Below are 13,208 nucleotides of genomic sequence, written 5' to 3'. Positions count from 1 at the left end.
ATGAGAGTTATGCATATTTTGAAACTCCTTTAGCCGCTTGGTGTCTTCGTCGGTAATCTTCAGTGATATAGCACTATAAAAAGGGCAACAGTTCTACTATACAAGAAGACAGAACACGGACATACCGCAGTCTCTCAAAACACGCACCTCGCACTTCACACATGCTACACACCGCATACATGGGAGGCCGTCCTTACATGACCCTGGATGTTAATAGGACGTTAAAACTAACAAACAAAAAAACGAACCATTAAGAGCGCGTCGTAAGAGGAAACCTTTAGGTAGTAAATGGGACATTTCTTGAAACTCCATAAGACTACTTCATTCCGCATCATCAACAGAAACAGAAACTGCAAACAGATGATTTCGTTAAACCTGTTGAGCAGCATCGACCGGGAAAACATCGATGACGTGAATAAAATATTTCCCGAAACTCCTCAAGTCAATATTTTCTGGAACTTTGTTAGCAACGCATTGCCACCAGAAACAGATATTTGTAGAGATAATGTAAGGAAACAGATAATATTAGTATTATCAAACTATTGGTGTGGTAAGTATTTTCTACATGATGGTATGTTGCAAAGTTAATATAAACTTTTTATTTTATTTATTCATAATAAGTCATACAATACAAAAGCAATCAAATAGATATAACATGAAATGGATTCAGAAATAAGTATTTATACTTATATTAATCCGTCTCCAAAGTTAGTATTAACATTGAACTTTATGAACCAGTAGGTCTGGTGTTGAGTCGTCCCCTCCTGATCCTGTAGGTCTGGTGTTGAGACGTCCCTCCTGATCCTGTAGGTCTGGTATAATTAATACAACTTGGACCGGTATGACCGATACCTTCGCGTTAGTACCTTTATATGTACTAGAGATCCAGACAATCTTCCTAGTTCTATTACCCGCTGGTCCTGATATTGAAAAGCTTCCATTCATTTGTCCCTTTAATCCAGTACAGGATACACTCCCGATTTCTTCGATCATATGAGTTAATTACCGATAATCCACTTCTTTGGCTCTATGAATGTTACCGAAGGACGTCCCACTCCTTTGGTTAAATAAATTTGTTCGAGAAACACTCCCGTCTCTGAATAATGTAAAATAGGTCCATAGACGCTCCCAATCCCCTTGTCAAATACACTCCCCCGTAGGTCTGAGAAATATAATTTTCCTTACAACAGCATATATGCATTTTGAGATCCCTGTATCACGGTCTATTGAACACGTTATCTGTAATCGCCAATCCGAAGTGTTCCCAAGAGGAAAATATGAAATGTGCTCCAACTGACGAGACACTTAATTCAAAACAATAAAGATAACACTTGTTATAACCGTGAATACCAGATATACAATGACTTGACATGTATTCGTGACTGACGACACGTTATGAGTAAGATGGTATATACTGACATAGATTTTCTTAGACAAGGTAGATACGTTATTGAAAAGGTTCCAATACAGCCGTGCTAGACATTCAATTATATCAATCTGTATACAAACATCTTTAGGGTATTGACGTGGGTGTTTTCTTGGAATGCTGTTAAAAATGTTTTTTCTAATAAATGCATTTCAAATTCTTCAAATCGATCGACTAATAGGTTTGTTGAAACCAAATGTGCTTTGTAACTAGTCGATATTTTTGGCAGAGTTCTGCAAGATCGCTATCAGAGAAAATCGTTTGCTCTAAACGGAAATATGGCTGAGAAAGGCATATCTTCAAATCATAGCTACGTAAAACTCAACCAGAGGGCAATAAGGCGGAACTCTAAATGATATATATAACAATAACTCTGATATTTAATATCAAAAAAGAATCTGGGAATATTGTTTTGAATTCTTCACATATTTATTTTATAAATTTGTTATTGAGGATAGGAGGGGTATCACTTTGGACCGTTTTACGTCCACTCTGTGATCATCAAAATATTTTGCATCAAGACACCTTAGGGTCAGCTGCACATTGTGTGCTATTCAGAATATCTGAATTTTTTTGGGCTCATGGTAATTTCAGAAGTCAATGGTCAACGGGTAAAAGTTCACATTTTCATTGTTGAATGCTTATTGGACAAATGATACCATTCATTGAATATAACATAATTTATGCACGAGACCTAGCCAATGCGACCCTAGAATGTAATCTTCCTAAGCAGGTCATGTCAAGATCCACATGCAGTACTAAACAACAATCTCTAGATATCAAATCGTTGAAAAATATTAGTTTTCTGCAAAATATTTAAGTTTTTAATGCTAGAGAACAAATACTTAACTAGGTCACTGTGACCTACTTTTTAAATTTTACTCCTTACAATTGGTTATATTTATGCTGGAGGGCAAAGTGGCACCTTTAACCATGGTGGAAATACAGTCATAGTGGAACTAGTTGATGGCGACACGGTATGGATAAGGAATGCTGCCGGTACAGAATAAGGAGCTGTCATTGATTACACTTACACTAGCTTTTCTGACTTTCTATTGTATCCATACGAATAGCAAACTCTAGTTTTACCAGCAATTTAAACTGCCAGCAATTGTTGAGGGACACATTGCGACGAGACTTAGAACATTTAGACATACTTCGTTGTCAAGCGCCTTTAGTAATAAAAGCACCATTTGTAATTTTTGTCTTATATTGTTTTATCTTTATTTGGTTTATGAGCCATTAAACCCCGTACCATCGATATGGGTTCAATGAAGAGGTCGGGTCCATTGATATATTTCTGAAAGGATCAAACTACATGGCTTATCTGTTGTTGCCTTCACACGTGACATTGTTAAGGGCTCAGTATTGTCCAGATTTTGTGTTTATCTTATACAGAATTAGCTAACCACAATAAATGGAATGTAGATGTGCACCATGGAAACTTAAATCACAACAATTTAACAAAAACGTCATTTTATTAGCCAAAAAATACATTTTAAACTCTTCAAATAGACAAGATGTACGGCTTAATTCAAGATCAGAATGTATTAAGAACTAATAGATATTCGTTGGCAGAGTTCCTAAAGGTCGCTATCAGATAAATGCTCTAAACGAGCATTTGACTGAGAAAGGCATATCTTCATATTATTGCCACATCAAAATCCTCCATCAGTCGGAACTTCATATGCTACTAACGGTATCTATAATAATCACTTTTAAATTGACTTTAAACTTTGATAACTATGAGGATTTCTTTTGCAGTTGTACTCGAATATCATCAAAACGAAATGAGATGTATCTTCACAAAATTAAAGAACCAACATATTTTAATCATTTGTTATTATTCTTAGAAAACTTTGATTTCTACATTCAATGAAAAGAACCATCCATGTTGGCTTAGAATATCTTATAATTTCGCTTTTTATCATCATATATACTTTTGCAACAATTCGTCTAAAAAAGGACAAAATAACTTTAAATTCCAATAACACTTTTAAAAATGCCTAACATCTTGTGTTTTATTGACCTAAATGAAACGCATTTTAGCTTAACATAATGTGGGTTTGATGAATCTTAGTGACATGTATGTAACATTTAACATATTGTAAAAGTCGTAATTTTATTTTTCATCTGTCTCTGATAAGGCTTGGAGAAATGACCTTACTTCTTATCAAAGTCAAATTTCTTTACTGCTAGTTCATTCCAACATGGCGGTTTGTATTATCTCCTGTCCTGTGGTATTGTTACTGTTCAGTGTCGCCCAACTCGGGGACGCTGTGGCTCCTCCTCAAAAGAACACCGACCTGACTTCACAAATGGCAGATATGAGAAAGGAATTTCAAAGTAAGATAGATTGTCTGTTGCAAGTTATCCAGGAAAAAGATGACATCCACGCCACTGAGACAGCTAAACTACAGAAACAAGTAGATATGTTAAAGGACGGATGTTGTCAGAACGATCCGAGATCGTCTTCGTCCGGTAAGAGGAGGAATAGTTCCGAGGATGTTCCTGAAAATGATATCATGTCCCCTCAAACCGTCATCAGAGGATCTTCTGAACGTAGTCGAGGAGTTCGACCTCAATCACGTGACCGTCAACCATCCCTATCTGCGAGAGTTGGTACGTCAGTTCCGGTGGTGGCAATGTTGTAACATTTTATCAGCAAAAGAAAATTATGTTTTACTGTTTAATACAATTTTAAGTAAGTTGGGAGTGAAAAAGGCTACAAAGTACTCTGAAATACTAAGGTCCATCCTTGATACTCCAGGGGTTCCGATCACTTACGATCTCTACACCCCTGGACTATCTCATAGTAAAACTAGAGGCAACAGAACAGAACAGAACAGGTAATTTAGTTCTTTGATGTACATCAAGAGAGCCGTATAACGATACACTGTGGTTGACCGTGTGGTTTTGAAGTTGGGCGTCGCTCTCTCTGTAGTCTTCAAAGGAAATCTATACAGTCCTGTGATTTTTTTCAGATGTTTTTCCCTGAGCTGCCTTCAGTCCAGGGTTATAGAGATCGTAAGTGATCGGGACCTCTGGAGTATCGAGGATGACAAAGGTCGTCTGACCCTATAGGTATAGCATTTGATTATCTGTGTATAACAAACTAGTATTGTTATTGAATCGTTAAGGCTATAGGAAAATAGATCAGAAAGTCTAGAATTATCAATATCCCCATATATAATCATATTACGGGGAGTCTAACACTTAAATTTCAGAGTGGCTGGTATTTTTATTTTTATAAACAAAGGCTTTTGCCAATTTTACGCCTTAATTTTTCATCTTTTATATTTAATCTTTTTTTTTCAGTCCAAACAAGTAGAACGTACGTGGCCTTTTATTCGTACGTTAAACAGCACCTGACGAACCTCGGACACAACCAACCAATCATTTTTGACAAAGTGGTTACCAATGTGGGCAACGCATACGATTTACAGTCAGGAATGTTCCGCTGTGGCGTGTCTGGTATATATGTTTTTAACATCCATTTGCTTGCCCTCCCTGGAAAGGATATCCAAACTGAATTGATGAAAGATGGATCCGCAGTTGGTTATGTTTATGCCGGAGGGCAAAGCGGCACCTTTGACCATGGTGGAAATACCGTCATATTGGAATTAGCTGAAGGTGATAGTGTATGGTTAAGGAATACTGACTTCACACAGCCAGGAGCAACCCTTGATTTCCTGTTCTCTACTTTTTCCGGCTTTCTGCTGTTTCCTTATTGATAACCCAGAAGATATTTTGTCATCAAAACGTTTGGATTCACACGAGTGAGACGATGAAAACGTTTCTTCTTATTCCAATTGTTAACTACATTTTATGGTGAAAATAAAAGCTAGTACCATATATCCTAAAAAATGCTTTCGTGAATTTATTATAAGATTTATTTTGATTCGTCGTCAAACTTGACACAGAATATGAAATGTGCATTCATGATAAAATTATATATATACCAATGATTTTCCTTGGGGATATAATCATTTTAATGATATCGTTTTAACCATGTTCAAAACTTAATTGCTACCATTACAGCCTATTAGCGAGGGACACGTGTACAGTGTATGACGTGTACAATGAATTAAGGTTCTCTACTTATACTTCTATAATATTCTCGTTGCAATTACGTTATCCGAATTTGTTAATATTTGCAAATCGTGATATGTTTTTATTCAAGTACAATACTAAGTTGCTGTTCCATACCGATCTCTAACTGACCGTTTCAACTTCTGCCATGGAGCTTCGATTTTTTTCAATTATTATTGTTTTGTCAAATTGAAAACCTTTTGACAGGTTAGAGGTTTTTCTGTAATATCGTGGCCTTTGGAACGCAAACAACATAAATTTAGTGATAATTCCAAAGGGGACATTGCAGAACCCTACATAGTTCAATAATCTCACCTTCATGTCAGAATTCTGTGTACCTAATTTTATCAAAATTAGTCATGTAGTTCAGGATGAGCTCGGCAGACAAAGTTGTGTCAATAGACGGACGGACAGACGGACGACCCGATTCCAGTGTATCCCCTTAACTTTGTTGTGGGGATATAATCATTTTAATGATATCGTTTTAACCATGTACGTGTACAATGAATTAAGGTTCTCTACTTATACTTCTATAATATTCTCGTTGCAATTACGTTATCCGAATTTGTTAATATTTGCAAATCGTGATATGTTTTTATTCAAGTACAATACTAAGTTGCTGTTCCATACCGATCTCTAACTGACCGTTTCAACTTCTGCCATGGAGCTTCGATTTTTTTCAATTATTATTGTTTTGTCAAATTGAAAACCTTTTGACAGGTAAGAGGTTTTTCTGTAATATCGTGGCCTTTGGAACGCAAACAACATAAATTTAGTGATAATTCCATAGGGGACATTGCAGAACCCTACATAATTCAATAATCTCACCTTCATGTCAGAATTCTGTGTACATAATTTTATCAAAATTAGTCATGTAGTTTAGGATGAGTTCGGCGGACAAAGTTGTGTCAATAGACGGACGGACAGACGGACGACCCGATTCCAGTGTATCCCCTTAACTTTGTTGTGGGGGTATAATTATTGAAATATGGTAACTGTAAAGAATTGTTTGACTGCATGAAAAGCAGGTGCGATCACCTAAGATGTTGAAGCTGAAATCACCATCAGTAGCGATGTCGTTTGAGGGACCTGGAGAGGGTGAAGGTCTCAAGCCATGATTAACAACAATGGGAGGTGCATACTGTACTCTGCTGATTGAAAGGAGAAGTTTTCAACCATAGTCCTGTTTGTCCACAAGTTGAAACTGGCGTTGTGTTTCTTACTTTAGATGCGTTCATCAGATTCTAAACTTCCCTTCAATATCGAGTTTCTTCTTCTCAAAATCAACATTCTATTATTCAAGGTGAATTATTCTATCCTCTGTCATTACTTTTACTAAAGTCATCCATAACAGATTCTAGAGTCTTTCTTTGTAGACTTTTTGTAGGTTGTTCAGGTTCAGCAAGTCCATTTCTTCCTCTGCCGTATTCTCTTTATTTTGGCTAATAGTAATAGTTGTTTCCAAGGACACCGTGGTAGCAGCGTCAATGAATTCATCCCCATCACATAGACACATACTGGATTATCATCAGTTTTTCCTTCGTCACTGTGGTCGGTTTTCTTTTGTCGTTTATTTCCTAATCCTTACAAGGCAATGCCGACTCGATTACCTTCAACGGGGATAGCATTAGTCTGGCTTTAAGAATTGTATTCAGTTCATCTAAATACTTACAAGCACTGTTCAGAGATGTTCTCATACATATTTACATTATTTTAGACAGTTGATATATTCCCATAGCTAACTGATTATCCTCTAATTGCCGCTATACACTACTTTAGTACTTAGCTTCTTCCCATACACTTCCTCTTTTCTTGGAGGTGTGTAAAAGTCTATGCTAACAACTGATGAATTGACTGTTACCAGATATCACTTTTCATAATATAAATTTTAGCGATGATAGACACATGCCAATATTGCTGACCATTTATACGACGAGATCTGCATTATACGGACCAAGTGCAGATTTGCACCTGTCTTATTTTACTCATATTCATAAATGTGTTACACAACTAAATTTACATATATAAGTAAATTTGCATATATACAACATATTTGCACATGTGCAAAGTTCGTCATGTATACGAAGCTTTAGCAATGAGCAAAAAAATGAACAGCAAAATAAAAATGCTTGAAACGATGATCCAATTAAATAAAGTACACTTGCTTGCATCTGCCGTAACCTAACACGATATGCATTTATCCTGGTAATACAGCACGCGTTCTTCTTGTATTAAATTTAAATTGATGCAACATGGTAACGAATAATTATAGTGTGGTACAGCGACTCCACAATGTTGTGTAAGGAAAGCGTTATATGTATTCGGTGTAGATTTCACTTGTAATCAGGCGAATGTCTTCCTTCTCACTAACTAGTGTGTCTAGCTTGCGGGATGATCGAAAAGTGGATCATATTGCATCCTCCAGAGGAATTTAATTAGTGATTCGATACACCAGGTTTTCTTACAAAATAAAAGTATGCTGAATTTCATTTGGTGTTTTATATACACTTGTGACAATTTAAACCCAATTTATGTTTTTCGTCCTTTGATAATAAACTTTTTTTCAGTGAACGAAAATACTCTGAATTCATAGGTCCCTAGATATTACGAAGAGTCAATGAAATAGCAGATAAATAACACAGCTAATGATGATTCAAACACTCATAAAAAATAGCACAAACGCATATTTGCGTAACGGAAAAATAGGAATAATAATACAACTAGATTGTGTTTTAGTTTGAACATTGCTTTGGGTCGATTGTAAAACGATGAAATCAAAAGCCTCAACAAAAAAACGAACATTTTACATGGTGAAAAAAAAACCCAGGAAAATATAATGTATATTTGATCCTCGTTAACAAAGTGTTATATACGTATTACAAAAACGAAAATGTGGAGGCGTTGAATGTTACAAGCAGATTATCTATAGTCTGACAGAGACAACGTCGGCTTGGTAGTTTTCAGTGCGCGCGCGCCCAAGAGAAGAGCGTACTCAAGCAACCTATCTATTTGATTTCCCCACCATTTATACTGAGATACACTCAGATATCTGTAATATAGCACAAAGACAGGCATAGATAACTACATCAAAATGCACTCAAACCGCATACAGAGGACGCAATGAAGGTTACCATCAAATCGTTAGAACAAAATACAGGAACCGAAAAGCAGTAAAATATCTTAACAGGAAATTACCGTAATTCCATGAACTCACAAGTACCCATGACACCTAACTCGTACATGCTTGCTTTGAACAGTTGTCGGACTAGGTCATTAGTTGCAATCTTCGGCTGAGTTTATATTTGGACTAATTGTGGCTCCTATTAAACATTTCAGTTGTCTAAGAGAGAAGATTAATAGTTTGCTAAAGCAATATACCTTTCCATGTCGAAGATAATGCTTATATTACTGTGAGGCAGTGTATTATAGAGACACCCATTGTCACTTATTCCCTTGTGGTGCAATTTGTCAATACATCCATTAAACTAATAGAGTGAAATTAATTGATAATAATAAAAAATACACCAGATCAAAAAAGTCTACAGATTAAACTCTTTCTTGGACATTTCCAAATCAGGCCACAGTTTCACAAATGTTATTTAACTTAAGGCAATTCTTTAACTTATACAAGAGAATAATTACTTTTTATTTGTTTTCATACTAAATCCAACTCTCTAATTGGCAGATTTTTTTCTTCATTTACTATGAACAAAAAATCCAAGAATGGCGCGAAAATCCGACGTAATCGTGACGTTACAGATTTATAAAATGTAATCCATTGGAAAATCAAAGGAATCGTACGTTTAAACGTATTTTATGTTATCAAGTAGTCTTAAAAGTTATTATAAGCATTTATGTAACTATTGTTTCACTTCAGTAAATTTTATTTGCAAACTTTTGTGAGAGTCCGCTACGCGGATTCACACAGTTTGCAAACAAAATTTCTTTCATACCCCTATGAAGTTAAAAAATAGTAACATCAATGCTTATATAAGTAACAGTCGGTGAAATGCAGAGGTATATTTCTATTAATCTGCTCTCCTAAACGACTGAAATGTTTAATAGGAGCAACCCCGTTAAGGAAGAATCCAACGCTATGCTTGCCTAAGGAGAATTTTAAATTTCTGATAAGGAACATTGATTTGATTTACATAGAAGGCGAATTATTTTAGAATTCCCAATGTATTTATCACATTGAAATTTTGAAAGTTATCAATTAATAGATCGAATACAGATAGCATTCATTGTGTCTTGTCAGGTAAACGATGGCAAGGGACGGCTTATCTGATGATGCTCGCGTGTTAAATCAACTTTACTAGGACAAAATCGTGGCAATATTTACAAGATATTAATTATACAGCTGTATCAACTTTCCATCTCGCTCCCTATGAGGTCTTTAAGATTGGGTACTTCGTGTACAGTCGTTCTCTAGTTAATCAGCGACAGTGTTATTCTGCGTTTCTGTTCAGCTGGGTAACGTCAAACGTTTACATTATTACGAGAATGGCATTAACAAATACAACAGCAAGGTTCTCTTTTACACCTCATGTTTACGAAGTTGGACTATAATCTATAAAGGTACATCTCTGGCTATCACACTATATGTGTGCTCAGACGCTATCACCTGTCGGTGATATTTGTACGAATGACTTTTACAACATCCCGACTATGTTTTTCCTTGAAATACAATGCGATCCCAATATTGATAACGACTATGCACAAGAAGCAATATTTGTCGTGCCGGGATGATATGGCTTTTCATATCTTTTTTTTCCGCGGATAAATTGATTTTAGTCTGTAGGAAATATGGTAAAGCGAATCGCTCGAGTATTATCTTTTACGGCGGTGTTCTTAATCAACTTAAAACGAGGTCCGATTGGCCTGTATCATGAAGTCTTTCTATACTATTATTCGTGTCGTTGAGATGCGTTTCCATTCACATTATCATAAAAAGAGGCACAGTGCGTCGCTAATTTGAAGGTTAATGAACCCATTTGTTTAGGAAACTTTTGAAATCATGGCCTATTTTCTGGTATCACCATCTCCACTATTACATTTTCAGCTGTGATCCCGTTTGGTTCCTTCGCCTATTCACTGTAATGAGAAAATAAATTGTTTACAGGTCAAATTGTCAGTTTCCGAATAAGAGAGCCTATATTAGTGCCTCTGTCAATTGGGTGTCCTAATTGGCGTTTGGGATTTATCAAGTTTGACCTTGTAAATATGAAAGTGTCAAAACCATTCATTTAGCAAAACAATCTTAACACATGGAGAAACTCTTTTGTCAAATTTGTCTAAGCTTTATATATCAAAATTAAATGCAATATCCCCTTACTTATATTAATTTCATTATATCTGACGATTAATATATCTAAAATAATGATATTGACTTATGTAACCTTGAATTATGGAAGGTTTTCAACGTAAGATGCTTTATAATACTGTGAAAACTACAAACTCTTGTCCTATTTGTTTTCTAGGATATAGGCGACAAAAGGAGGTCATACAAAATATGTGTACATTCAAGTTTAAATATATAACACAATTTTGAAATTTTAACCCACACAACGTCAAACATCAAAAGAGAGAACTCCTTTTTGCAGTAGTGGGGCTTCATTGCAGAAGCCCCCAAATGTTTTCTTTCCAAGACCACTTGGATTTCTGTGAGTATAAAATAGATTAAGAGTTGAAATAGGTTTCCTCTCAAAGAACGATAACATATAACACGTATGTATATTTTCCTATTCCATTTCAATTTCTGTTTTCTCATTAAGTCTCGGTGGGCTGTTTTACAATGCCTTCCATTGCTTTGATACGATTAGAATTTGAATGTGCAAGTAATTTATAAAGATCACTTCATCACTATTTACTAGCTTCTTTATTCATGGAAGAGAAGTAAGTTAAAGCCATTTAAGGTCACCACATATATGTTAGCTATTAATTTAATGCTCCGAGCCACCGGGGGCAGTTCAATGAAAATATATGTTGTCATACATTTTATTGTATTTGGTGGATGGACTGGTGAATATACCAAACAGTCATGGGATTTTTTTTTTTCAGAAAATGCAAAAGTTCTCTGGGGTGGGGGCAAAATCTATACAAACTCTGTTCATCTTCCCTAGAGGATGTTTCTGGCCAAATTTGATTACGATCCATGCAGAACTCTATGACTAGTAACGATTAAAGGACCTCTTTTTCCCCTATTGGGCCCTGCCTCTCCTGCCCTCGTAGAGTCAGAGTCAAAATTTATATAAACTTGGTTCCCCTTCCCCAGATAATGTTTCTGGCCAAATTTGGTTACAATCCATTCAGAACTACATGACTAGTACGAGCGATTAAAGGATTTACCTGTATTTCCCCTATTGGACCCTGCCTCTCCTGCCCCCGGGGAGTCAGAGCCAAAATTTATACAATCTCTGTTCCCCTTCCTCCAAGAATGTTTCTAGCCAAATTTGGTTACAATTCGTGTAGAACTCTATGACTAGTAGCGATTTAAAGAAAATGTTGATGGACGGATGGACGACGGACGTTGCGACATGATATAGGCTCACCGACCCTTCATTGATGCTATAATGACAGATAGGCAAAAATACTGTAAACATTACTAATAATTTTATTTCAACAACCTTGTGTTCATGATTTCCTATATAAAATGTCACAATTGTTTTATAATACATGAAACAGTAAGGTAACATGCAGTTTAAAACTTGAAAAACAATGAAAGTATACACATTATGTAATGTACAAAATTGTTTATAAAATCCATAATTACAAATAGATTACATCCTTACAGACGAATCGTGAATCATTACCCTCAGTAAATGTGTATGTACTCTTACACAACCCCTGAATTTTACATGTACATGTAGACCAGTATTGTAAATTAACTTCTGTTGATGAATTAAAATTAAAGCATAAACGTAATTATGATAACTTAAATTAACAAAATAGCACAGTGGTGGTCTAGGCATTAATAATTACTAATTGAAGCAGACAAACATTTAAATCCATTTGAAATTAGATACTTACTGTACATAAAACAGTACAATTAATAGGTAACCTAATTATTTGCCATCTAATTACTATTTTCACCAGTGTTTGATTTTGCGATTTGCTTGAAAAACATTTCGCAATGTTATTTTTTGCTATAAATACACCTGCTAGCTTTTTGCAACATAGTTTTATATATTAAACAAATATTACGTGTAGGAGAAATTTTTGCTCTGACATGTCCTTATAATTAGCGTAAGTTTCAATGTTTACAGTACAGAGTAGAATTTAGAGGAGTGTGAGAATGATATCTACTTAGTACATAGTAACAGCACTTGAACATTTTAGCACTAAACTCTATTTATATAATCAATGAAGCCTTGTAAATAAAGAATCTATGTTAAAACACACTGAACTTCCAGTAAGATAAGAAGTTCTGCTTATAGTGCATATATTTTGTTTGAAAATGTTATCTATTCTTAATCAAGTTTTTTACCTCTATGGAAATAATTGTACTTTTTAAATATCACTTTTATATAACTAAATCTTCAGTATTAAACAGTATATAAACTACAGAAAGCTAAAATTTCAACATGCTTGACCTGACATTACCTCTTAATAAAACCAACGTGTCGTGAATGACATGTAATGGTTAACAAATATACAGTAGGACGAAAACGTATACAAATAAGGACACATG

General features: G+C 35.3%; 1 protein-coding gene across 1 annotated transcript; it reads left to right on the top strand.

Moving 5' to 3' along the window:
* The first annotated feature begins 3,494 nt into the window (after positions 1-3,494).
* LOC138324537 (complement C1q-like protein 3) lies at positions 3,495-5,273 on the top strand. The gene is made up of 2 exons (XM_069269590.1): positions 3,495-4,048; positions 4,745-5,273. Exons 1-2 carry the CDS (start codon positions 3,637-3,639, stop codon positions 5,158-5,160), a joined length of 828 nt encoding a protein of 275 aa, XP_069125691.1. The 5' UTR covers positions 3,495-3,636; the 3' UTR covers positions 5,161-5,273.
* Positions 5,274-13,208: the final 7,935 nt, after the last annotated feature.

Source organism: Argopecten irradians, chromosome 5 (genome assembly GCF_041381155.1).
Source record: "Argopecten irradians isolate NY chromosome 5, Ai_NY, whole genome shotgun sequence".
In the NCBI taxonomy this organism is placed as follows: Eukaryota; Metazoa; Mollusca; class Bivalvia; order Pectinida; family Pectinidae; genus Argopecten; species Argopecten irradians.
This window is presented reverse-complemented; position numbering and strand designations above follow the sequence as displayed.

Bases quoted from the DNA above. Each gene is read 5' to 3' on its own strand.
- LOC138324537 (XM_069269590.1), top strand. From the start codon at position 3,637: ATGGCGGTTTGTATTATCTCCTGTCCTGTGGTATTGTTACTGTTCAGT. The intron at 4,049-4,744 runs GTACGTCAGTTC...TTTTTTTTTCAG, and splicing joins ATCCCTATCTGCGAGAGTTG to TCCAAACAAGTAGAACGTAC.